This window comes from Mus caroli, unplaced genomic scaffold, assembly GCF_978045245.1.
Source record: "Mus caroli unplaced genomic scaffold, Mus_caroli_1 scaffold_2, whole genome shotgun sequence".
NCBI lineage: Eukaryota > Metazoa > Chordata > Mammalia > Rodentia > Muridae > Mus > Mus caroli.
In genome coordinates this window covers 147,300,564-147,326,353 of record NW_028227257.1, presented here as the reverse complement: position 1 = coordinate 147,326,353, position 25,790 = coordinate 147,300,564, and the positions used below count along the sequence as shown (strand labels likewise).

Below are 25,790 nucleotides of genomic sequence, written 5' to 3'. Positions count from 1 at the left end.
GTGGCTTTACGTGCGCATCTCTGTCCCTTTGGATCTCTCTGGGCTTTGTCCACATCCCTCCTCTCCTGTGCTCCGGCCTAGGGCTGGGAACAGTGACCCTGGGCCTCCCAGGACCCAGAAACCATCCCCTGCGCTAACCAGAAGGGGAAGTGGTCTCCAGCGCAGGACACCCGTATAACTGTTTCTCGGGTACCAGGCACTGTCCCAGGGCTGGCCTTGCAGGGACAATGGAGGTTGGCTGGAAACAGAATGTTTAAAAAAAAAAAGAAAGAAAAGAACGAACGAACAAATTTAAGCTTCCCCAAAAAAGAGGCGGGGACGGGGAAGGTAGTGATGAAGTCAAAGGACTGGGAGGCAAGTGACTGTCCAAGAGCTCTGGGTCCCCAGGGGGCACAAGGTCTCTGTGGGCAGGACACAGTCCCTGCCCATGCTGCACCCATCTGCCTTGCCTGGCTGTGCCCGGTGGGCACTTGAGCCAGGTCTGGCTGGCCGAGGGGAGGGCACCGTATGGCTGTCTGTAGTCTGAGCGGGTGGTGGGCTGGGGGGCCGGCTGGCTGCAGAGGCCTGTGGCTCCACCCTAGGCCCAGGCCCAAGCGTCCATGCGGCCCGGCTGGCTCTCAGGAGGCAAAGTAGGAGCTCTGCATGGAGTAGAGCCGGTCAATGGGGTTCCCCACGCGGGCCTGCAGGGAGCCCACGTCGGAAGAGCCGAGGAAGCAGTCGCTGAGGCTGGTGAGGGAGGTATCACTATCGATATCGTGGAAGATGGAGTCGTTCCCTGTGGGATATAGAAGGGACATCAGGAGCTGGGTGTGACTCAGGGCTCCAGGGGGGTCCTGGCAGCCCTACAGGCTCCATGGCCAGGGGTTGTGGGCAGGCCAACTGGCTAGGGCTAGCTTCCCGTCAGGGGGAGGCAGGCTGGCAGTGCTGGGTGAGCTGCCCTGGGCCTTGGCTCTGGACAGCAAGGACTGTCATAGCCTCTGTCTGCCTGGCTAGGCAGGGACAGAGGGCAGTGCTGGGGCGGATGGGGGGTGGGGCAGCTTACCATAGGGGTTCATGTGGTCACCTGGCATTTGGGGCGGCGTGAGGCCCTGTTGGAAGGGGTCGCTGCTTCCGTAGGGGCTCTGCTCCATGGCCACGATCTGCTGCTGCGGAGGGGCCAGCGGCGTGTAGGAGGCCATCATGCCCTCCATGCGGCTTGACAGAACCTCTGAGGACAGTGAATGCCTTCACCAACAGGTCCTGTCCTACCCTGTTCTGGGAGTCCCTGCAGAAATCCCCCTGGTCCCTAGGACACCCCTCCCATCTAGCTCCAGGTTTTCCTGTGCTCTGCCCTGCTCCCGACATTTCTTCCCCAGAGACTTCCCATTTACCCTTTCTTCCACCTGCTTCATCTGCCAGAGCTGTGCTAGCTAGAGAGATGGCAGGCCATGCTGGCAGTAGCCATGCACCTCAGCTCACCACGTGGGAGCACTAAGGCAGACCCCAAGTCCAGGAGGGCTTCCTGGAGGAGAAGCCCCTTATCCCAGCAGGACCCAAAGAACCGGCAGGAAGGGTTACAACAGGTAGGGAGAGGATGGCCTTCCAGGTGAGACTGGAAAGTCCAGCAGCTGCCTCCAGACCATCGCGGAGTGAGGCAGCCAGAAAGGGCAAACAGTGATAGGATGGATAGGCAGCAATGGGCTGTGTTTGGGGGAAGAAGAAATGGGGGAGGTTCTGGGGACCCTGTCAAGGTCTCTGCAGGGAAGGCAGAATGGGTAAGGGACAACCACTCCCCAGATGGTGAAGTGGGGGTCAGAGGGGTCATGGGTAGTGTGGTAGCACCAAATGGGCTCTGGTGAGCAGGGAGGGTTCCTGGTGGCATCTAGGAGGGAGCCGGGGACACTAGAGAATGAGGCATGTTTTTCTCCAAGAACAAATACAGGCTGCCTGGTGACTGGAGGCAGAAGACTGTGGCCCCAGGAGGGCCTTTAAGGGAAAACAAGAAATACGGGGCTTTGGAACACTGTCAGTAGATCTCTAAGTCCAGGCTGGGATGCTGGCCTGGCTCCAACCCTAAGTGGCAGAGCTGCCTGTAGGTGCCTGGCGCCTTCCCAGGGACCTCCCACTACCTCTTCACTAGCAGTCTCTGGAGTCTCTGCACCCCCTCTCTCCATAACTTCAAAGCCTCCACGGCCCTGTGCAGCCCTGGTCCAAGATGTTGGTGCTGAAACAAATTTCTGTGAAGTCCAGCTCTGGGGGCCCCATGATGCTCAATGGATCAGCCCTTATTCCTAGTGGCAGCCCCACCCCCACCCCCCGGGGGGGGAGGCTTCCCCCTCCATCCCAGCTTCTCTGAGGTGCTTTTACAGGATGAGTGAGCAGCCAGTACATGACACTGCTAACAGTGCAGGTTGGAGCCCTATCCATAGGGCAGCTTTGCCCCGTGGTAGTGTGGTGTTCCCAGAGGTGGTTAATGTCCCCAGCCCTCAGTTTTCTCATGAGGCATGCCTGACTGTCCTGTTCTGGTGGGAGTCCATGAACTGAGGGAGACAGGGGGTTAGGAGGTGGGGGAAGAGCCTGGCCACACCGAACAGTGACTTTATACACCCTGACATCTCTTCCACTATGGCCTTTGTGTCCCCCCCCATCTCCCCGCCCCCCCCCCCCCCGTGTCCCTGAGGCTCACCTTGGCCCAGCCGCTGGGAGTTCTGCTGCTCCTGTTGTTGCTGGTGTCTCCGGGCCAGCTTCTTCATCTGCAGAGGAACAGTCCAGACGCCCACTCAGTCCCCGTCCCAACGCAAGGCTCTGCCTCCTTCCCACATCTGGACCCTTCCCTGTCTCCTGCCCATCCCCGTCTCCCAGGTCTGCCCTGGAGCACTGGATTAGTCGTGACCTCTCACCTTTGCTCTTTGGTTCTGAAACCAGACCTGGACCACACGCACGCTGAGGCCTGTCTCTGCTGCCAGTGTCTCTCGGACCTGACCCGGAGAGAGGGAGACAAGTCAGGTCTGTGTAGATGGCAGTGGAAGGTGGCAGTTGGGGTGAGGGGTGGGAGGAACATTCCTGCCCCTGGTGATAGCAGTGGGTCAGGGGGGAGGAACAGACCCACAATAAGCAAAAGGGGGTGTTGGCCCCAGACTGCCCCACTCAGAACCCCTCACCTTCCGACAGGGCTTGGAGGAGACCTCAAAGGATGCCTTGAAAGCTCTTCGCTGCTGTGTGGTGAGGATGGTTCGGGGCCGTTTGGGCCTTCTCGGGTCTTTGCCGTCATCTCCACTGCCCTTACTCTGGCTGCCCTGCCCCTTGGCCGGCTTCATGTCTCCATCTTCATCCTCACTCTTCACTGTGGAGGACACAAGCGAGCCTGTCAGTTGGAGCTTACCTGACAATTATGGCTCCTAATGTCCTCAGGAGAATGGAGAGCCTTCCCTAGGCCCATAGATCCTTCTTCACCATGTCCCATGACCCCAACATATAATGACTTCCTCATTCGGGGGTCCCAGGCTGGTCTAACCCTGCTGATCCACAAGTTCCTTGATAGCATTCACAGGCACACACACACACACACACACACACACACACACACACACACACACTCAGGAAGACCATGACCTAGTACCCTGGTGCACATGCATGGCTGTGCACAAGGCTTGGGGTGAGGGCTGGGAGAGACACTTCTGCCCCCTGGTGATAGCAGTGGGTTGAGGAGGAGGAACAGAGCCACAATAAGCAAGAGGCACACACTAGAGCACTTGCAGCGTTCTGGAGCCCACACACATGGGCAGATCTGCTCTTGTGTGACTCTGAAGGCCAGCAGCCTCCTGCAATAGACAGATGGCAACTATGGCCCAGGCTGGCCCTGGGCTTCCCCACCTCAGCCTGTTTGAAAGCCACCTTCTCCTGCTGGCCTCTGAGTGTCATGCTAGCTGGGGACAGGGTGAAAGAGAGGAATGGATGGAGCCTTCTTTCTTGAGGCTTCCAGGGACACAGGGACCAGGCATCCTCACAGGAGGTACTTAGGACCAGGACATGCAGGCATGTGTACACACACACAGTGGATTCGCTGATGGGTGCACACACCTTTACTGTTACTTAGAGATGTTTACTATTGCAGGCTCACAGAGGCCTATACCCACAGGCAGGAACACTTCCATACCAAGACACATGTGGCATGAAGTAGCATGTGCATCCAGCCATGCACACAACACCACTAAGATGACCCCAGGAGTTTGGGCCTTAGAGACCTAGGAACATAGCCAAGCCTCCTAACAACCATGACTTCTGACACCCAACACTGGAACTTGTCCCCTCCCTAGCCTCACTTTCTTTGGAGGTTAGCCCCATGGAGGACTGTGGCCTTACAATGTCTGTAAGCTGGGCCAGTGGCCTTCCCTTCCATGGGAGTGCAGGTGCCCACAGGGATGCTATCACAGGGACTAGCCTAGGGCTGGCCAGCAGCAGATACACAAGGACTCTGTCACACTGAAGCCCAAACATTGGAGCCCTGGCAACTTCAGACACTCCCCACGTGGACAGAGGACATGCCTGTGGGCCTAGGGTACCTCCAGAGACAGGCCAGCCATCTTGACATGTTCCCTGTCCAAGTCTCAGGAGTGACAAGTCTTCAGGCTCTTGCTAGAGAGCAAGCATATGCATGGGTATAGCACATGTGCGTGTGTATGTAGTCATGCATGTGTGTCCCATGAGTGTGCTGGTCAGGTGCAGAGGCATGTGTGTGTGCACAGGAGGGGCTTTGCGTGTTTGGATGTGTAAGTACATGACCTTAAGTACAGGCACACGAGGTAGTGTCTTTATGACCCTGGGTATGTGTGTGATACACAGTTGTGTGTACCTCGGGGCTGGCACCCAGATAAGTGATAGGGTGGATGTGACATTGGATGTGACACCTTGATGCTGGCTGGCCATTGCACGGACATACAGGTCTGTGGATCTCAGAAGCCCCGCCCCCTGCGCTCCAGCACCCCACTGTGCCACGTCCTGCAGCCATCCCAGCCTCGGCTCACCAGAGTCAGACTCATCCGGGCTCACGGAGCTGAGCAGGTCTTTCTCCTTCTCATAGTCACCCTTGCACAGCAGCTGGCCCTCCTTGAGCACGAACTCGTCCCCCTTGCGCAGTTGCCTCTCGCACACACAGCAGCAGAAACAGCCCAAGTGGTACACACACTCGAGCGCCCGCATGACGAACTCGGTAGGGGCGATCTTCTCCATGCAGCCGCTGCACTTTGCCGCGAAGAGCCTGCGGGGCACAGAGGAGGCACGGGCTGGGCATCTCCCTCTGCCACCCTGACAGACGGGGTTGGGGACAGGGATGCACCCTCTTCTTCTGCCGGTCCCAAGGGGAGCCAAGGTGGGCATGAGGTGCCCCTCTTTGGTGGGTCTTCCTGCTCAGGCATGGAAGCCACTAGGGGGCAGTGTGCAGGGTCAGCCTCTGACTACTAGCCTCCCTCACCCCCATAGCCAAACATCCTAATTTTGCTCTGCCCTCTAGCCTAGGCCCTTTTCCCTTCCCTGGGTCCCCAGATTCTCAAACCCTTCAACCCTCTCGCACCTGTGCTTCAACACAGGACACAGACGACTCTTTCTAAAATGCTCGTTTATCTTGTTCTTTCCTGCTCCACACTCAACCTTAGTTCCTCAGTGCCCATAAAACATCCTATTCCACCGCCTCCTCCTTCCCAGCTGTAATCTCTGAAACAGCCATGACGTCTCCAGGGTACTCTCACAGTGGCCTCCAGACGCATGGCCTGGTGCCACCTTCTTGTCCCTTTATTTCAGCATGGACACAGCTTGCTGGAACACGGGTAGCTGCTGTACTCAGCAAGCACGTTACACGTGCATGTCACCTGATCTGGCTATGTCCCATGAGACCAGAGAGACCTGGCCCCATTTTAGGGATGAGGAAGTGGACGTGCAATAGGAGTTCGTACTCAGAGTGTGTTCGATGTAGCAAACATTTCCCAGTGTGGGCTGACTCTGTCTGATCCAAGAAGCCAGCCAGGATAGGGTCTCTGTGCCCCTGGCTGCCTTACCCTTCAGGGTCCTGCTGTTCTGCTGACCGCTCCTGCCCACACCCCACACCCTGTCACATGCCTGCTCTGTGGGAACTCAGCTTCAACAACACTTTGATGGAAAAATTTATGAAGAATCAAATTATTGCTGCTGGGAGGGAATTAAAACCATTTTTCATTCCCTGCATCCCCGGGCCACGTCTGCGGGCGCCACCTTGGGAGCACCGCGCATCCCATCCCTCTTTATGGCCCGCCATCACGGGCACAGATTACAGCTGCAATTCTCTGCTAATCGGTTCTGGAGCAGGGACAGCTGTAAAAGCCAGGCTCACACCCTGCCTCCTTTCCTGGGGCTGCTATCAGCACTGCCCACAACAAAATGCTGTTTCACAGTGGACAGCGATTCCTTGGGTTCTGATTACTGCCCTGGCACTGCCCAGAGCACTGAGTGTGGGGGCAAGCCCAGTACCCACCTCTATTCAGTCTGGCAGACTCCTATTCAACCTGCAACACCCAAGTCCAACACCACCTCCTCTGGGAAGCCTTCCCAGAGGCTTCCTTGATGATGCTGAGGTGTAAGGGAAGTGTCTTCTCTACCTACCTCTGAGTTTCCTTATTGCCTCAGGTTGCTCTGTTGCAAAATGAGGAAGCCAGAGGACCTTCCTGAGGATTTGATGACATTGAACATGTGAATCAGCAAGAAGTCACCACGTAGTTCTCCGAGGGGTCCCAACTCTACTGGGGATACCTCAAGGCAGGTTATGGCTCCTTCTAGTTCTCAGGGGAACTCTGCATTTTGTCGTGCAAAGTCTTGGTATGGGACTGAAGGTCAACCCAGGTGCTTGAGGCAAGTGAGTATCCTCTAGGTCCACACCAGCTTGTGGTGTTGCAAGAAAGGTACAGGCTGAGTGGTTTTAATTCATGGGGTGGAGGTGGGGGTCTAACCTCCCCCATTGGCAACCTTAGGTAGGCAGAGGCTCCTGGGAACTTGTCTGGCCGTGGATTTCTATTTAGAGGCGGATGCCTGCCCCTTACTACCACTCCATATTGACCAAGGTGCCCAGTAAGGGCTGCAGGGGTCTAAATGGATGGGCACTGGCCAGGTCCCAGGCCAGAGTCAGCACATCTTGCGGGGCTCCAAGAAGCAAGAGCTCCCTAGGCTGCAGGAGGTAGCAAGCCAGGCGTGCGCTGGGGGGCGGGGGGGGGGGTGACCTGCATTCAGTGACTGTGCCACAAAGCTGGTGCTCCTGCATTCAACAGCCGCACTAATGCCTTGGCAGCAGGGGGTGGATTGCGACTTTCTCCATGCTCATCAACACAATCTATTATTAATACCCCTCCAAAGGCTCCAGCAGCCATTTCCAAGCAGCACAGCCACTCGGGGTGTCATCTGTTATCTAGATTGCAAGAGCCCGGGAAATAAAACAAACGGCGTGCACTTTATAAACGGAATGTGTCTTCCGTTCGGTCTCCAAGCATCTCTCCGCCCAATAAAACATCGGGGGGCACGTATGAAATACTCACTCCCAATTATGGGGCAGGCTTTGTCTACCATGCAGGGATGGAGTGAGAGCTACTCACGGGTGCGTGTGCCTGTGTAGTAAGTGGGGGTTCCCTCCTCTCAATCCTCCTCTCTCTCTCTCTCTCTCTCTCTCTCTCTCTCTCTCTCTCTCTCTCTCATCATGGGCACAAGGCTGGAAACAGAAGCCACAGAGAGCCAAGGAGAAGCAGGCCAACCACAGGCAGGGCATTGCCATCATGCAGGCTCAGAAGCTTCATAAAGCAATTCCCCTCTCCGAGCCTCAGCTTGCTTTGTGTGTAATGGGCTCAGCGCTGAAGCCTGCATCTCAGCATGGAAGGCAGAAGCTATCAGCTTAAAGCTGCAAGCAGACAGGGCTGGGGCACACCTTGGCTCCACAACTTCAAGATACAGACCTAGGTCTTCACTCGTCCTGGTTGAATGCCCTATCCTCTAGCTCCACATCCACCTCACTATGTGGCTTTGGACAGGATGTTTAGCCTCCAACCTCCAGTTCTCCTTCAACTACATAGGAACACTCAGGCTGGCCGAATGGAGCTCAGCGGGTAGAGTGCTTGCCTAGCACGCATGAAGACCTGGGTTCCATCTCCCACACCATGTTAAACCTGGCACTGAAGCAAACACTTGTTATCTCAGCACTGTGGAGGTAGAGGCAGGAGGATCAAAGGTTCAAAGTCGGGGCCAGTGATATGGCTCACTGGGGCTTGCTGCACAAGTCTGAACCCCTGTTCAATTCCCCATGTATGCCCTCCCATGATACACATACAGTAACTTAAAAAAATGTAGAAGTCAAAGGTCATCTCTGGTTATGCAGAGTTCAGGGCCAGCCACCCTGGGCTATATGAGACCCTGTATCAAACAAAACAAAACAAAACAAAAAAGCCAGGCAGCTGCAAAAGCACATGCCTTTGATCCCATCCCAGGACTTGAGAGGCAGATGCAGGCAGATCTCTGAGTTCAAGGATAGCCTGGTCTAAAGATCTAGTTCCAGGACAGCCAGGGCTACACAGAAGAACTCCGTTTTGAAAAGGGGGACGAGGAGCCTGTTCCCAGCTAATTGCAGAGGAACAGGGAGGGTTAGGCCCCTGTGTTGCTGGTTACTATGCTGGTCCAGGGGCCTCCCACTTCCACATGCCCTCTCTGCCCTGCACTGTCTGCTCTGCTCACCATGCCTTTGTGGTCCATGTTTATTGGAGCCTCCATGACTTCTGGGAGCAGGTTCCTGACACTAGCTGTGTGCACAAGTGCCAGCATGCCTTGCAGAACGCCCAGGCTCTGGTCAGACCCTCTTGCTCTCACGTGCCCCAAAGGGCCCTGCTCTCTTGACTCAGAGACCATCTATCTCAGGGCAGCTCTGAACACTAAGAAGGCTTGGTGGACGCCCACCTGCACCATCTCTCTAAATCCTCACAGACCTGAGGGGCAGAGGCAGACACTTGTCTTGCTCTGACTCTGTACATTCAGCCAGCCTTGTCTCTGGTTGCTGAGCCTGTGTCTCTGCCCGCAAGGTTATGAGTTTCCAGGAGGCCCAGTCCACATCACACCCCATGATTCTTCCTGTTCTCGATGGGTCTGGGTTCTTTACAAACCAAACTGAGGGCTAAGCATGCAGGAAGCTGGGTTTGATTCCCAGCATCACATAAAATCAGATGTGGTGACCTACATGTGTAATCTCAACACCCAGGAGACAGATCAGTAAAGCCATCCCTGACCATACAGTGACTTAGAGGCCAGCTCAGGATACATGAGACCCATTCTAAAAATAAGAATAAAATAAATAAAAACCAAATAGAACACCACTCTATCTGCACGTCCGTCTTCCAACAATCACCGTGTAGAACAGTCTTTTGTGAGGTCTTCCCTCTCTGAAGGGTCTCCCCAGGCTGTGAGAACCTGTCTTCAGCAGCAATTCATTTGGTTTGTCTGAAGCACAATTTATTAAACTCATAAGAGACTAATTTAAATAAAAAGTCTGAAAATGCAGTATTTTGCAGAGGATTTGAATATGGGTCACAAGACTGACTAACTTCCTAGCCAGTGAGCACTGAGGAGCAGACATGGAGCATGGTTCTTCAGCAGCACACACACTTGACTTCCCTGAGATGTCCTCACCCCAGCTGGCCCTGGCATCCTGCACTTAGCCATTTGCCTCAGTGACTTCATGTGTTTTAAGGGGACACTGACAGATGGAACAGGCTGGGGCAAGACTCCTGGGGTTGGATGGGTAAATGGGGACCGTGCTTGCTGCTATTGTCCCCCCAAGATTCCCAGCCCTGATGTAGCATTCTCATTGGGTGGAAGCTCCCTTCCTCCCCCTCGCTGTACAGCCTATGCATGCCCCACCAGTGAGCTTTACGGTTTGTGGGGCCCTTCATTGGGCTCTGATGATAACTTCTATGCCACATGTGTGGCTCTGAGTGGGACCTCCCTCAGCCCCTAGACAAGGCAGCTCCAATGGTGAGTCTGAGCCTCTTGGGCCTTGTAACCACCACACTCCTCCCCTTTGGACATGGCATTTCTCAACAGATTTGGAATCAAGGTTTAGGACACTCAAGACCTTAGTTTTACTTCCTACTGTAGTTGGAAGAGAAAATGTCTCACGAAGACATTTGCATATGTGGTTCGCCTGAGGCACGATTAGCAGGTGGTGTTTCTTTGGAAGGTGGGGCCTGGGGAAAGGTTAGGTCCTTGGGCTGTAGCCTTGAAAAGGATACTGGGGAGCTGATGAGATGGCTTAGCGGGTAATAGCACTGACTGCTCTTCTGAAGGTCCTGAGTTCAAATCCCAGCAACCACATGGTGGCTCACAACCATCCGTAATGAGATCTGACGTCCTCTTCTGGTATGTCTGAAGTCAGCTACAGTGTACTTATGTATGATAATAAACAAATCTTTGGGCTAGAGCGAGCAGGGACTGAGTGAGCGGGGCCAACCGGAGCGAGCGGGGTTGACCAAAGTGAGCAGAGGTCCTAAAAAATTCCGTTCCCAGCAACCACATGAAGTAGAACAACCATCTGTAATGGGATCTGATGCCCTCTTCTGGTGTGTCTGAAGACAGCTACAGTGTACTCACATACATTAAATAAATAAATAAATAAATAAATAAATAAATAAATCTTAAAAACAAAAGAAGTTGATACCTTGGGGATTTTGTGACAGTGATAAAAAACTGACGCACTGTCAGTCAAATCAGACTTCAGTTTGGTTTAGAACACTTGAGAGCACATGATAATCTCAAAAGTTCAAGACCAAATCGTGGCCCTAAAGCCGTACCCGGGCCTATCACTAGCTGCCATGTTTACTGCTGTTTCTGAAACAGCAATTCCCATCTGCTTCCAAGGCTTGTTGTCTCTCACTCTTCCTTCTGCTTCTAGAGTGCCCATCTTTCAAGATCTCCTTCTCCAGGAAGGCTTCCCTGATGCAGAATCTCAGCCACTATCTACGTGTCCAAGGTCTCTACTGATTAGGGATTGACTCAGGTCTAACTCAGCCCCACCCCCCTTCTGACAGTGAGATTATTAGTGTTTGCCGAATGGATGAACAACCTTGTGAAAAATGAAATTGCATCCAGATTGAGTGAAAAAAAAATTATGTTTCTTTTTTTTTTTTTTTTTTGGTTTTTCGAGACAGGGTTTCTCCATGTAGCCCTGGCTGTCCTGGAACTCACTTTGTAGACCAGGCTGGCCTCGAACTCAGAAATCTGCCTGCCTCTGCCTCCCAAGTGCTGGGATTAAAGGCGTGCACCACCACGCCCGACTTAAAATTATGTTTCTTTAAGAGGCTCTAGCAATATGGCTAAGTGCCAGGCATGGTGGCACACGCCTTTATTCCCAGCACTCGGGAGGCAATTGGTCAGATCTCTGTGAGTTCAAGACTAGTCTGGTCTACAAAGTGAGTTCCAGGACAGCCAGGGCTACACAGAGGAATCCTGTCTCAATAAATTAATTAATTAATTAAAAAATAAAAATAAAAAAATGAAAAACCCGCCTAACTAACAAAATAAACAGAATTGTTCTCTCTGGCCCCCTCCACGACTTACGAGTCTATTTGCCTGTCTCTCTTTGTCTAGAGGTCTGCCAGAATGTCACTCTAGCTGGACCAGGGTAGCTGAGGCAGATGCTTCCTATAAACCCACCCATAGGTAAACCCCAGAGCTCCTGGACACCACTGCTGGACTCGTCGCCCAATGGAGACCACATGAATGGGTGCCACTGGCCTGGTGGCTCTCTGTGCTCACCGCTCGACCTCCTTGGCTTCATCCATCATTGTCCTGGAAGCCAGCTCTGAGGATGTCTGCGCATAGAGCCAGGCTGCTTGGTCCCATAGAGATGGCCACAGTGTGGCAGGTGATCTGCCAGGTTGTGTTCACCACAGGAAGGTGGGATGGCCAAATGTGGGGAACAATGTCAGGAGGCTCCTAGGGGTGGGGACACAGCACAGGCTTAGGAAGTTGGTGAATCCCAGCTTTGCCCTGCTAGCTTCCTGATTTAGGGACCTGAGGCCCTGGTTCCCTGTTAGAAAATGGAGGCTGGATGCCCATGTAGTAGGTGTGGTAGCCTCTTCTCCGACGACACCCAGGTGGTAGTAGGACCCCAGGTTCCATTGATGGGATCAGAATAATAAGAGCTCCTTGTGGTGTGGTGTGGTGTGGTGTGGTGTGGTGTGGTGTGGTGTGGTGTGAGCTTCTTACAGTAGAGGCTGTGGTACCCTATGAGGTAGGTATCCCAAGCCTGAGGACAGGGCCCTGGACAGTAGGGGTGGCAGGGATTGTAGATTCAGCCCATCACTGCGACTTACTGACATCTCCCCCATGTGTCTGTGCATCCTTATCATTCCTGGCTTAGCTGTTTTTTATTTGGAGACAAAAAGGGGCCTGTTGATGGGATCCAACTCAAACCAGCTGCAAACATCTGCTTTGATGCGGCAGGAGCCGCAGGCAGGCCCGGAGTGCGCGTCAATCAGGCGGCTGGAATGTGCTGCGTGGCTGGCCATGCTTGCTGGCTGCCGGTTGTGGTACCTCCTGGCCTGCCAGGGCTTGGCAGGGCCTTGCTGACCCGCCGCCTGCCCAGCCTGCATGAGGGCGGCCCCGGGGGCTTCTCTTAGCTCTTTGATCCACCTCCGGGGCACAGTGGGGAGGCCCTAGCCAGGGCTGGAGGTCACACGCCACAGGCAGGCAGGGACCAGTCTAGCTTGGAGCCTGAGGTACTGTCTGCACACATTCAGAGATCCCACGGACTCTGGTACCTTTTCCACGTCAGGCACTGAATGGGGACGGATCTGGGAGCAGAAGGGACAGCCCACCCAGATCCCACCTCAACATCCATTCTCACATCAGAGGGGACATTTTAAGGTGAGAACAGTGTGTCTATCTGAGCAAACAGACCATCACACACACAAGGTACAAAAGGAGAAAATAAGGTGACACAGGCGGTGACGGAGAGTCCAGAGGGCTGCAGTTTTAGAGGAGCAGTCAGAGGCGGGCTGCTCTATACATCATGGCATCTAGGGAAGGGGATCCAGCTGTGGGAACAGCACTGTAAAGGCCCTGAGGTCAGAGAGCACATGGTGTGCCAGGAAGTGACACAGGGCACTGTGGCTGGAGCAGGTGAGTGGGGGGGGGGGGACCCGGGTGTAGGCAGAACTTGGGGAGGGCTGATTATGTGTCCTGGGAAGGCTTTGAAGTAATGAGTAGCAATTAAAGGGTTTTTTGGTTGTTTTGGTATTTTGAGACAGGGTTTCTCTGTGTAGCCCGGGCTGTCCTGGAACTCACTCTGTAGACCAGGCTGGTCTCAAATGCAGAAATCCACCTGCCTCTGCCTCTGCCTCTACCTCCCAAGTGCTGGGATTAAAGGGGGGGTTGGGGGGTTGGGAGGGAGGAGCGACAACTGTCTGAGTCAATTCTCTCCTTCTACCATGTGGGCTCTGGGAACTGAACTCAGATCACTATCTTGGTAGAAACCACCTTTACCCATTAAGCCATCTCGTTGGCCCCCTGGGCTGGTATCTTAACTGGCTCTCTCTGGCAGCCATGTATGATGGATGAGAGGCAGACAGGCTTGGGGGCATCAGCCAAGTAACCTCGGCAAAGGTGAGGCTAGCTCCTGCTAGGTTCGATCAGGGAAGACATCCTGAAGTAGGAACCTTCTGAAGGGGAGGATGCCAGAGAACAGGCAGGGTCTGAGCCTCTCAACAGTGGTGGGGAGAAGCCATTAGAAAGGAAAGCTGAGATGCAGGAGAGACTGGGGCCTTGGCTCTGGACAGGATGTGCCCAGGGCAGTCAGCACCTGCCACCTGAAGCTCTGGGGAAGCTTAGACAGACAGAGTTATGGGCCTGAGCACAAACATACATTCACACACATGGGCACTGTATGTAGCCCTACAGAATGAGCTTGTACTATGTGGCCTCCCACCTGCCAGTTTGCTTTCCATCTTCAGAGGAACACATCATGGAGTGGGGTGGACACTGCTCTGAAACCACACCTTCCTGGGCAATAGTCAGGGACAGACAAAGTCCAGGACAGAGGGAAAGTGGGTCAGTGCCTGCCCCTCTCCATCTGAGCACCTTCCCTCGAAGCCCTGTGGTCCATCTCAGGATGCTGGTCCAGGCAGAAGAGCCTTAGGATGTGAGGAACCAGGCTAAGGGCTTTGTCATTGTTTGAAAAGCATGGCTATAGGTTCTTGTCTGGGTCCCCAGGACTAGTGTAACTTGGGTGATAGAGAGTCTGCCTTCTAACATACAAGAAGCCCTGGGTTTGATCCCCAGCACCATATAAAGGCAGGCATAGTAGCACACGATCACAATCCCATCTCTTGGGAGGTAGCGGCAGGGAGATCAATAGTTTATCCTAAACTACATAGACAGGCTTGCCTTCACTCACCACATTGATGAGTGCCTGTGAGACAGGCTTTGGACTGCCCCTTCCTTTCCTCCTGCTGTGCACCCCAGCCCTAGGAGCAGAGCCAGGTCCCTTCCCCTCCCCCACCTTCACTAAGGTCACCAGCTCCTGTCTCTGGATCCAACAGACCTTAGTACTCTTACTACTACACTCTAAGATTTATTGAGTGTTTCCTACAGACCAGGCCCCAAGCATTCTTTGCACATGGATTGTTCCTCTAACTAGAGGCATGTCCAGCCTTGTTACAGAAGAAGGAAATGGTTAGAGAAGACGTCAGGCTGATGCTCTCCTGGCCTTACTGTGGGGTCCTTGTTCTAGAAGCCCTTGGTGTCTTTCCTCTTGTCCATCTAGTGATAACTTTGTCTCACTCTAAGTTCAGAGTAGCCAGGTCCATAGACCTAGACTGCAGGTGCTAAGGACATGAAGGGCTGTGTGGTCCCCATAGCCCAGGTAGAAGAGGAGATGTAGAGCCACCAGCTTTGTCTTGGGGTCCTCCATGGCCAAAGTGGGCTGGGTCCAGAGCCATGTGTCCAGGAAGGGCTGTGGGATTATGGCAGAACCCGAGGAGGTATATACACAGTCAGGTAGAAGGCAGCGTTGGCTGGCAGCAGGGAACACCTGTTTGTGGCTTCAAAGACCTTGGGAGAGCTGGGGATGGTGACCCTCGTCTGTAATTGAGGACAAGTTCAAAGCCAGCCTAGCTACATAGTGGGTTCCAGGTTAGCCAGTGCCATACAGTGAGTTCCTGTCTCAGATATTTAAAGAAATATTTCAGAAGAGGAAAGGCAAGATGGTGTAATGGGTACAGGTGCTTGCTGCACAATCTGAGGACCTGAGTTCAATCCCTGGAACTGACATAAAGATGGGAGGAGGGGACCAACTCCATAGAGTTGTCTGCTGGCCTCTACAGGTGTAGAGGGGCTGACTTGAGAGTTGCAGTCTATGTAGAGACAGACAAGCAGAGAGGTCATACCAGGAGGGAGCAGCTGGAGAAGCAAAGGCATGAATGAGGAATATGCAGGCTATTTGTAAGGCTGAGGGGACAGTGCAGTAGATTGGAGCAGGTTGGTAAGAACGAATGTCAGAGAGCAAGGCCCCAGGCCCAGTGCGCAATAGCTGAAGGTGAAGCGCATCCTTTTGTCCCATACAAGGACACATGCAGCCACTCAAACAGTTACCTCACAAGCTATGCATCCATCCTCTCTCCCATTCACCTACCCACCTTCCCACCCATCCACCTTTATTCATAATATTCATCCATCTACCTATGCATTCACCCACCCATCATTTATCCACCCATTAACCTATCAATCTGTCCATCCATCTACCATCTATCCACACATCCATCCATCCATCCATCCATCCAGTTTACTCCATACCTGCCCATCACCCCAGCCATCCACTCACCCATGCAGACTGCCTATTCATTCAACCCAACCTTTCACCGCAATGTGAGGTGTTAACATTTACCAATGGCCAATTGCTGTGCCTGGTGACAAGGACCAAATGGGAATAGAATCCACAGGCTGTCCTAAGTAGAAGGAACAGCAGCAAGGCATTCAAAGGGATGGGTCCAGACACTACTGTGGGGTAGAGCACTGCCCCAAACTGGTATTGTGATCCACCATTCTCACCCCCCAAAGATTTTGCCTTCTTTGTATGTAAACTATAGCAGGGTTTATTTTTTATTTATTTATTTATTTATTTATTTTTGGTTTTTTCGAGACAGGGTTTCTCTGTATAGCACTGGCTGTCCTGGAACTCACTTTGTAGACCAGGCTGGCCTCGAACTCAGAAATCCGCCTGCCTCTGCCTCCCGAGTGCTGGGACTAAAGGCGTGCGCCACCACACCCGGCTGTAGCAGGGTTTAATTAGGGTTCTATCAACATTGAGAAACTTCCTTTGAGCAAGCGTGTCCTAGAAGAAACTCCATTAAGGCAATTTAAGTTTTTGATCAATTTTCTTTCTAGTATAGTTAAATAATTTATAACTTTTCCCCCTTTCATTGTTTTGCTTTACTAAAATAATTTTTATTGAGATAAATGATTTTTTTTTCACCGACGTTTTTAAAGAGTGCTAGCTCTGCTGCAGGGTTTGTGCCCACCTCCAGCCTTGCTGACGGCCAGTGGCAACACATTAAACCTGCTCAGCCTCCCTGCCGGCAGCTGTACTTCATACTGACTTTTTTTTATTTACCAAGGTAAATCTCCCCTAGGCTCAGGAGGGTGTTTCTCAATGCTGCCAACTAAATCACTGACGTTTGTTTTCACAGATCTTACCAGGCAGCCAATGAAAACACCCACCCAGGGACCAAGACGCGGGCGGGGTTATCTTATGTAGACTGCAAGTGTCCCCAGAACCTACGTGAGTTACTTCTTGTCCTTTGGGAACCCAGCACTACCTCCTCTTCTTGGTCCACGCCCCAGGTTCCTGTGACTTGTTTCTGAGTCTGGTCCCTTACTGAGTAGGTCTGAGGCCCTCCAAAGGGCCCTGAAGGCATAGAGTTGAACAGCTCTTTTCTCCACAGGCGAGTCTGGTTGCTTCTCTTCGCTTACTTTCTGCCCCAGACTTCTCTTGTGTAGCCATAGACACAGCACAAGCTTTCTTAGCCCAGGCATCCCAGCTACCATGAGATCTGGCCCAAGGCTCTTCCCCACCACACATTTTTTTGTGCACATTGTCTCTGACCCTGCTCTGGCACATTGGGAAGCATTTATCAAGATCCTACCAAATGCCACAGTGATGAAACCTGTCCAGCCTGGAGCGCTCAGCCACACAGGAAATCTTTCAAAGGTCCCAGGATCACCTCTAGAAAGGTAGGGTGCCTTACTCCTTACAAAGCCAGGGCCTGACCCAGGCTAGCCTAGAGACTGGCACCACACTGTTCTCTGGGCTGAGAAGGTGGTAAGGGAGGGATGGGAAAGAAAGAGGTGCCAGAGATATGGGAGCCTGAGGGTAGCTCTTGGTATGCCTTTTTGGGGTGACACAGTTACCCACAGTTAGGTGGGTAGAACAAGTCTCCAAGATGACCCCCTCAACAGGATTCTGAGACGTGGGCACAGGAGTGGGTGGGCTGAGAGTGATTCTACAGGCTTGTAGGCATGAGGGTTAGACCTCTCAAAAGCCGGTGGGCTCTCTCTCCTGAAGGCTGGGGGTGGCTATCGAAGGTTAAGCCTGATACCCCTGCTGGGCAGGGCAAACAAGGCCACTCCTGGGGACACCCCTCTCCGGTTGGCCCGTTTAGTGGGTAACTGATCGCCCCACGCCCCGCCCCAGCCGCCCGCTGCCCGCTAGAGCCGCTTAATCACCGCCCGCCCGGCTGCATTAGCATAGTAATGGCCTTTAAATTGAGCCTCTTTGTTTTTTAATTAAGCTCCCAGCAGGTACAGAGAAGAGCGATTATTGAGGAAGCTGCCAGCGCTAATCGCCCGCAGTCATTTGACAATTAAAAAGCGCCTAGCTTTAACCCTTTCCCTGCGCCCGCAGCAGTGCCCCCCTAACGTTTAGCACCGAATGTGCGTGTGTACGCTTTCGATTGGGATCCGGGGCTCGGTCCCCTAGCAACTCAGAGAGGTCCTTGCCAATACCCCCATTTTGATGAGGGGCAAACTGAGGCATAGAGGAGGGAGGTAACTTGCCCAAGGCACGCAGTTTGGGCGTGGGAGACAAGAGTTTGGCAGACAGGTTACTATGGAGATCCAGCGCCCAGCCTTGACGCTTTGCAGCGCCCTCTGAGAACACCTTCCCTTTTAACGAGTCTGGCGAAAAATTTCTCGCCCTTCTAAGCCCTTGTGGACATCTCCCAACGCCTGTGGGAAGAAATTCTCAGGCCTCCTCTCTCTCCCCTCACCCATCCCTTATTGTGTGCAGGCACGAGGTTGGTGCTCCAGGATCCCTGAGAACAGCTGTGTAAAAAGAGACAGGCGTGTGCTCTGCCCAGGTGGGTGGCCCCCCAAGAAATGGAACAGGCAAATTCAAAGTCAGGCACCACAGGTCCAGGTCCAGCCCCTCCAGGGAGAGGCGGTCAGAGAAGCTCTCCACCCCCTGCCGAGTTTGGAGGAGAGGGTCTGAGGGAAGGCTGCAGTGTGTGCAAAGACCCAGAGGCACAACCGACCGGCTTGACCTAGAAAGAAAAGCTGAAGGGGAGGGACAACTGGAACCTGAGGAGCGTGGCAGAGCAGGAGCCAGCCGAGGGGTGGGTCTTACAGACTTCACAAACAACTGCACTTATGTTTGGGTAATGCCTGCCATGATTTACTACCGAAATGTCCAAAAGGCAGCCACCTCTTCCATTCTATCCCAAGTTTTCTGGTACCCTTCCCAGAGGCAACTTGTGCCTTGGCTGGGGTCTCCTTCCTGAAAATGAAATAGGTGACCCTCCCCCACCCCCACAAGCTTGGCCTTTCCTAATGAGGGCTGGTTGGCACTCTCTCTCTCTCTCTCTCTCTCTCTCTCTCTTTCTCTCTCTCTCTCTCTCTCCCTATTTCTCTCTCTCACACACACACACACACAACCACTGCTCCCCAGAGCACCTGACTTCCAGCTGCCAGGCCCTTCAGGGTAGGCTCAAACCCTGATTTACTTAACCCGCACCCCGTGGATGGCCTTGCGGGCCATTTAAAGGATTTTGTCTTAATCTCAAGAACCATAGGAAGCCATTGAAGGGTTTTAAATGGGGAGTGGCTTGAGTGATTTACATTTTTAAAAGATCACGTTGGCTCTTAGCTGGAGTCCTCTAAGAGTTGCCTTGGGAGTCCTGAGGGAGGTGGAGGGCGGGAGGCAGGAGGCGGAGCAGCTTCAGGCTGGGGGGTACTGGAGTGGGAGGTGGTGGTTTAGGAGAGAGCAATGGAGAGTGGGTGAGCCCTGGGCTCGGGAATGGATGTAGGGCGCCCCGCCCCCACCCCATCGCTAAGAAAGGGGCACAGGGTATCGGGTATAGCATTCATCTCATTTCAGGGCACACAGGCTCCACAGGAGGAGGTGGGGTGAGCCTGTTCCCCCCACAGTGTCCCAAGCTCTACTGCTGACCCTCATCTCTATTACAGGCTGAGCTGAGGGAGTCTGGCAATGGCTGTCTTTCTTGCTCAGAGTTCTCTATCCCCCCTGGGGGGGGGGCAAGAGGGGAATTTGGATTGACAGAGGAGCACTTGGCCCTGGTCGATATTTTTTTTTCTGTCCCTGGCTCAGGGGTGGACTGGGATAGGCTGTCAGCACCCTGTAGCCCCCCTCCCTCTGCCTATGACTCAGAGCTGAGTGGGGGCTGCGTGAGAGGAGCTGGGATAGGGGCAGTCAGGGCCACCCAGCAGCTGCCTTGTCCTCTGGACAGAGGCAGGAAGCATGAAGGCCTTGCAGGCAGCCAGGGGTTAACAGCCAGCCCACCCCCATCTATCAGCTAACATCTCCCAAACAGACAGACAGACAAGGCAGCTGTCCAAACAGGCCTGTGTACCTGGCCACAGCCACAGAGGGGACAGGGCAGTGCTATTTACTCAGCTCCTGCCCCCACCACACGCGCGCGCGCGCGCGCACACACACACACACACACACACACACACACACACACACACGGGCATTTCCATGCAGTCTCCCTGGGGTTTGTGCTGAAGGTTTGGTGGTTCATAATGCTGAGTGTCTTTGCTCTGAACTGGAGGTCCTGGCTATTAGGGCTAGTACTGACTGGTCTAGCTCAGGCGTCCTCACTGTCACCCGGGAGCCAAGAAACAACACTAAACTGTGCTCTCAGAGCAGAAACTTGGGGAAGCATCTCAGACACCCAAGAGGCATCCCAGCTCCCCCTCCCTTTCCCCGTATGGCTCTCTGACCAGCTCCCATTGAAGTAAATGGCACTGGCTACCATTCACTTCTGTTGAGGACTCAGGAAGCCCCCTCCCATCACACCTTTCCATCACCTCCTTCTCGCAGGGCTCCCAGGACTGATCCTCCTCCTTAGTGTGAGCTGCTCCCCACCTCTCCAAGTTCCCAGGCCTGCAGTGTCAGGTGCCCCGTCTCCCTCTGCTGGTGGCTCCCCAGTGCACTCTGTGAGTTCTCCCAGGCATTGGCGGTGAGGATCCTAATAAACCATGGCTCCACACCTGCTCAGCTCCGCTCCTACCTCCTGCCCAGAGCCTGGGTATCTCACTCCCACTGCAGAAGGCAAGGGACTAACCAAGGCTCAGAGAGGCAGTATGTCTGTGCCAAACCCCAAGAGCTACAGCACAGTGCCCCACAGAAGCGGCGAGGCAGGCTGGAGGGGGGCGATGCTGAGGACTGGAATTTGGTTCCTGACACCCGTGTTAAGTGACTCACAATTGCCTTGACCTCCAGCTCCAGGCGAGCTAGCACCCTCTTTTGGCATTCATAGGCACACCACAAGCACAGGCACATACATGCACGAATGTACACACTCACACTAGGAGGAGGAGGGAGAGGAAGAGGAGGAGGAGCAGCAAGGTGGGCACATTGTGGGGGAAGAACAAAGAGCCCCTGACTCATGCATGTGTCAGGTCCCAGCACCAGGCAGCACAGGCCAGCAGCTAGAGATGCCTCGTTTCACCAAGTTGCATTGGGTCTGTGAACCTCAGAACAACTGGGCCATGGGGAGGGATGCCCCCACTTACCAGGGCTCTCATGAGCTCCGGTTAAGACATCCTTAGCAGGGACATGTGCAGCCTAGGGAACACATCCTCTCCCCAAGGCCAGGCTCCGATGGCTCCTCAGTGCCCCTACCCAGTGTGACATCTTTACAGCACATGCAGTGCCTGCTAAGGCCTGGGTTGGGTGAGGGGGAGGCAGGACACCTCTCAAGTAACGGATTGTAAATTCTTGGGCCCCTGGCTTTCCATCCCTAACAACCTCCTCCCCTGGCCACAGCGCCTGTCCCTTCGCAGCCAATTTAAATGAGGGGTCCCAGACCTTGGGCGGAAAGCATTCCAGACTCCAGAGAGGGGGCAACTATTGTTTCTTTGGGAAAAAAAATAAAATAAAATAAAATAAACCGGATCTCTGCAGCGTCTAATCACTCGCATATGTGCAGTGGGGTTCCCAGCATGGACAGCCCTTTACAGTGTGAGAGCCCCAGGGGCACAAACCTGGTTTCCCCTCAAGAGCCCATGAAGGAGGTCAATATGGGAGAGACTGAGGCAGAGGGCAGAGTCCCTAGGCCCCATCTAATTATTCTACTCCATTACCTCACAATGGCTGATGGTCCCATTTCATAGAAGGTACAACTGATTCTCTCAGTCAAGGTCAACAGCCAGTACCTGGTCCTGCTAGGATCTTCCTAGAGGCACAGGCCCCCGGGGAGCTGCCCTGTACTGAGTGGTCTCCCTGTGTGAGGGCCATGCACTGCCCTTTTAAGGGGTCTGGTCTCCCTAGTCCTGGCCCAGGCAGGCTCTGCCATAACCACAGCTGGGGCCTGGAATCATCAAAGCTGGTTTTTAATAAGGAGGATGAATCTTCTAGGAAGCTGTAGTCCAGGAGGGAGGGGTGGCCAGGCAGCCGGACCTCAGTACTCCTGCCTTTCTGCAGGCAGGGAGGGGAGACCTGGCCCGGTGGCCTGTCGCTGGCCGCTGGGGGCCTGGGCGGTGGGGGGTGGCTGCCCCAGGCCTGGAGGGAGCTGGCTCTTCTACCGGAGTAAGCTCACAGGATATTACACAGCCTTTGTGTGCCTGGTGACCCAGCTGCTGGTTATTGAAAAATTCCACCGCTCTGCTCAGGGCAGGCTGCTGACCCCTCATCCCAGGACGCGCCTATCTTTCAAAAGATACAGGATTAGAGCAGCGGGCCCGACCCTGAGCAAAGCCCGTCTGGGGTGTCTGTGTTTTCGTGGCCTCACGGGATTCTGCTGGAGTGGGTTCTTGGCACAGGATTTAATTAGTTGGAATCAGGCTGCGATTACTGTGGCGACTATTTACCCAGGCACTCAGCAGTCTGAGCCCTACTCAGAACAAAGATGGGCCCCTCGGCCCTGGGCTGGCCAGGCCAGGGGCCCCAGCTGAGCTTGGGCCCAGCTGCTGGGCGGGCAAGGGAGAGCTGCAGGCCCAGCCAGGCCTTCTGCCGGCACACCTCATTTACTCGATATTTGTGGGTTTTCGCAATGCAAAGCATCTACATGGGGCTTTTAAAAAATTAAAGCATCTCAAGAAATTTATGGCCAACTTCCGAGTGTCCCCTCCCCCAGCCTGTGGCTCTGTGGCCATGGTCAGGCAGAACTAGTTTGCTGATGTGGGACTGAATTCCTGCAGGAGGATGGTAGGGAGCCTATGCCCAGAGGCTGCTCTGGCCCCCAGTCTGCCTCCTCAGGTGCCCCAAACTCATGAGCGTGTGCATGTCTGTGTCCACACATGTCTGACAAGCCCTTTGCCTAGTGTGGTCAGTCGGTGCACACAACATCTCATTTCTCTGGCTTACACCCATTCCCACACCATGGGAGCGTACCCAATGCCGACACTGCTACTGGAACACCAGTACCATGTGTGTACATATATGTAGTCTCTGTGCCCTCTCCTCCTGCATACATCTGCGTGCCAAAGCACACATGCATGCACACTAGGCTCATGTCTGTCTATAGCTTTTCGGCTTCTGGTATGTAGCCACTGTTTAGATGTGTCTGCATCTACACATGCCTGCAAATCTCAGGGTACCCCACCCTATGCACACATGCTGTGCACATGGACCCCCACACGTTGACACAGGCCACTGAACCAAGAAGTGCTGCACGTGTGAACAGCCAGTGACAGAACAGCTCCAAGCATGTTCACACATTCATAGACAGTGTCTGTACACACATGTATACATGTGTGTCAGCCATCTGGGAGGCTTCAGGGGTAGTTTGTAGCCCAGAGTCAGGTGTGGCTTAGAGATACTTTGAGTTCTATTTTGTTTATTCATTTACCTATTGACAGGGTCTCACTATGTAGCCCTTGGTGGATTGGAACTCCCTATATAGCCTAATTGGACCTGAACTCATAGAGATCTTCCTGCCTCTGCCTCCAGAGTGCTGGGATTACAGGTATGAGTCACCCATGCCTTGCTAAGATAGTTCTAGTAGGGGTTAGGACCTGCCTGGTCAGGAAAACTGCCAGGTCAGACCACAAGGTAGATCTGGGGGTCTGGCCACCATTTAGGCAGGCCCTGTTCCAGCTATCACAGATCTCTGCACAGCCTGTCCTTAGCTTCCTCTGAAGACGTTTTAGCTCTCACCTGACCTCTCACCTTTACCATGGCCACTAAGGCCTCTGTCCCGCTGTGTCTTGGGACACTTGAGGGTCACCTGGAGATCAGGAACAGAGAAGCAAACTGCTGGACACAGAAAGACTTTAGGTATAATGGTACAGGGCAGCCCTTTCTTCCCTGCTATAGAAATAAATAGCTGTGGCCCTATCCCAGAGCCTCATGGCCTCACAGGAACCTCCCCATAGCATCAGTCTGACTGTGAACACTCCCACACGCAGAGGCACACCTACATGAATGAAGCCACTAGAATACCATCTACTTGCACTAAGAGACACAGGCACATATAGAGGGACACAAAAAACCCTGGTCAGAGACACATCTGAGTGGTTGGTAAACGAGGACACAGTGGACATTAGCCTACACAGAAGCCTCCGCAAGTAGTAGGCACATGTGCACTAACATACATACATGCACACACATGTACACACACACACACACACACACACACCCCACAGTCCTGAAGGAAACTGATCTCAACAGAATGAGTCTTGGGTGTTCCAGTCATGACCAGACATGGCTACTGGCTCATCACTGTTGAGCCACTCATACCCAAGACCAGGCAGGACCCCCGACTTGCTGCTGACCCCATCCCCAGTTCTTACATCATCCCCCTCTGCTTTGGAACTCATGGGTCCTCCTTCAGGCTTCTCCAAGTCTGCTCCCCTCACAGACACCATGAGGACCCCTCAGCTGATGTCCTCCTCTGTCCCCTGAGCTCCCCCCACCATGGTCCTGCACTTCCACTGGGCTGGCTTCCTGGCATGCCTTACACTTGTCCAGCTTCACAAGCCACACCCTCCCTGTCTTCATTCCACCTCGCTTCCTCACACCCCAGGTAGCCTAGCCCAGGCTAGACCTCACCCCTGCTGCAGTCTTCTAGTGCATTTCTCAATGGTCCACAAGGTTGACAGACCCCTGTGTCTTATAAAACCTCCAGATGGCTTCACCAAAGAGGGTTGTGCAGGACATGTTCTCAGCCCCGAGCAAGGGAGGATGCCCCCTGGTGGTTATCTTATCCCCAGCCTAGTTCAGCACCACGGGGTGGGGGTGGGGGCGACTCCCCAAGGTATAAAAGCGGGGGACAGCAGGATGAGGTGGTAGCCTTTCTGGGATCTGGAAGGTATGCATTCCAACCCTGCTGCTATTTAGCTTTGTGGCCTGGGCCTCTAGTACTCATCCAGGGCCTCAGTTTCCCCTTTATTTCTCAGAGGTTTGAACCTGCTTTTATGGCACTAGATGGCAAACTTGCAGTGAGGCTGTGGGGTGCTGAATGCTCAACACAGACTCAGAGGGGGACTCCAGCATCCCCTCCAAATCCGCCTCGGTTGCCATCACCGCCCACAGAGACCCTTGCCAAGGTCCTTGCAGGTCTCAGGGACCTCCACTGTCCCAGGAAAAGTCTCTGTCCCAAGCCACGGTCATTATGGGACTTCCTGGTATCTCTTCTTCCATCTTTCCCTGGCCTGGGAGTTCTCAGCTCCCTTCCCAACCCACCTCTAAGAACCCAGACAGTATGTTGACAAAACTGTCCAGATCCACGGGCGATGTATCCTCACCTGCACCTCCTTGCCCAAGGACCCAGTTTCAGCCTCTCACTTTGCCACAAACCAGGACCCAAATGGAAATATCCCTCGTGTTCCCAAGGCAGGGCCTACTCAGACACAGCTGCTGTGAAACAGGCAGGGAGCCGGGCGTGGTGGCACACGCCTTTAATCCCAGCAGAGGCAGGAGGATTTCTGAGTTCGAGGCCAGCCTGGTCTACAAAGTGAGCTCCAGGACAGCCAGAGCTATAAAGAGAAACTCTGTCTCGAAAAACCAAAAAAAAAAAAAAAAAAAAAAAAGAAAAGAAACAGGCAGGGGACAAGGGACAGGACAAAGCTCACACCTTCTCAGCCATTGACCACTTTCAGCTTGTTTCCTTTCTTTCATTTAAAATGTGACACACAGGGGCCGGGCGTGGTGACGCACACCTTTAATCCCAGCACTCAGGAGGCAGAGGCAGGTGGATTTCTGAGTTCGAGGCCAGCCTGGTCTACAAAGTGAGTTCCAGGACAGCCAGGGCTAAACAGAGAAACCCTGTCTCAAACAAAACAAAACAAAATGTGACACACAG

General features: G+C 53.7%; 1 protein-coding gene across 3 annotated transcripts in view; it reads right to left on the bottom strand.

Moving 5' to 3' along the window:
- Window positions 1-617: 617 nt before the first annotated feature.
- Window positions 618-25,790, bottom strand: part of Lmx1b (LIM homeobox transcription factor 1 beta) — a 75,981-nt gene continuing 50,808 nt past the window's right edge. The window contains exons 3-8 of one of the 3 annotated variants that reach the window (XM_085830870.1): window positions 5,004-5,236; window positions 3,141-3,322; window positions 2,880-2,957; window positions 2,636-2,732; window positions 1,064-1,207; window positions 618-775 (exon numbers count right to left, since the gene is read on the bottom strand). In XM_085830870.1, the coding sequence (XP_085686996.1) occupies window positions 618-775; window positions 1,064-1,207; window positions 2,636-2,732; window positions 2,880-2,957; window positions 3,141-3,322; window positions 5,004-5,236 (892 nt within the window). Of the gene's footprint in view, window positions 776-1,042; window positions 1,208-2,635; window positions 2,733-2,879; window positions 2,958-3,140; window positions 3,323-5,003; window positions 5,237-25,790 lie in introns of all 3 variants that reach the window. The other 2 variants (XM_021156074.1, XM_021156075.2) reach the window with 2 other exon arrangements.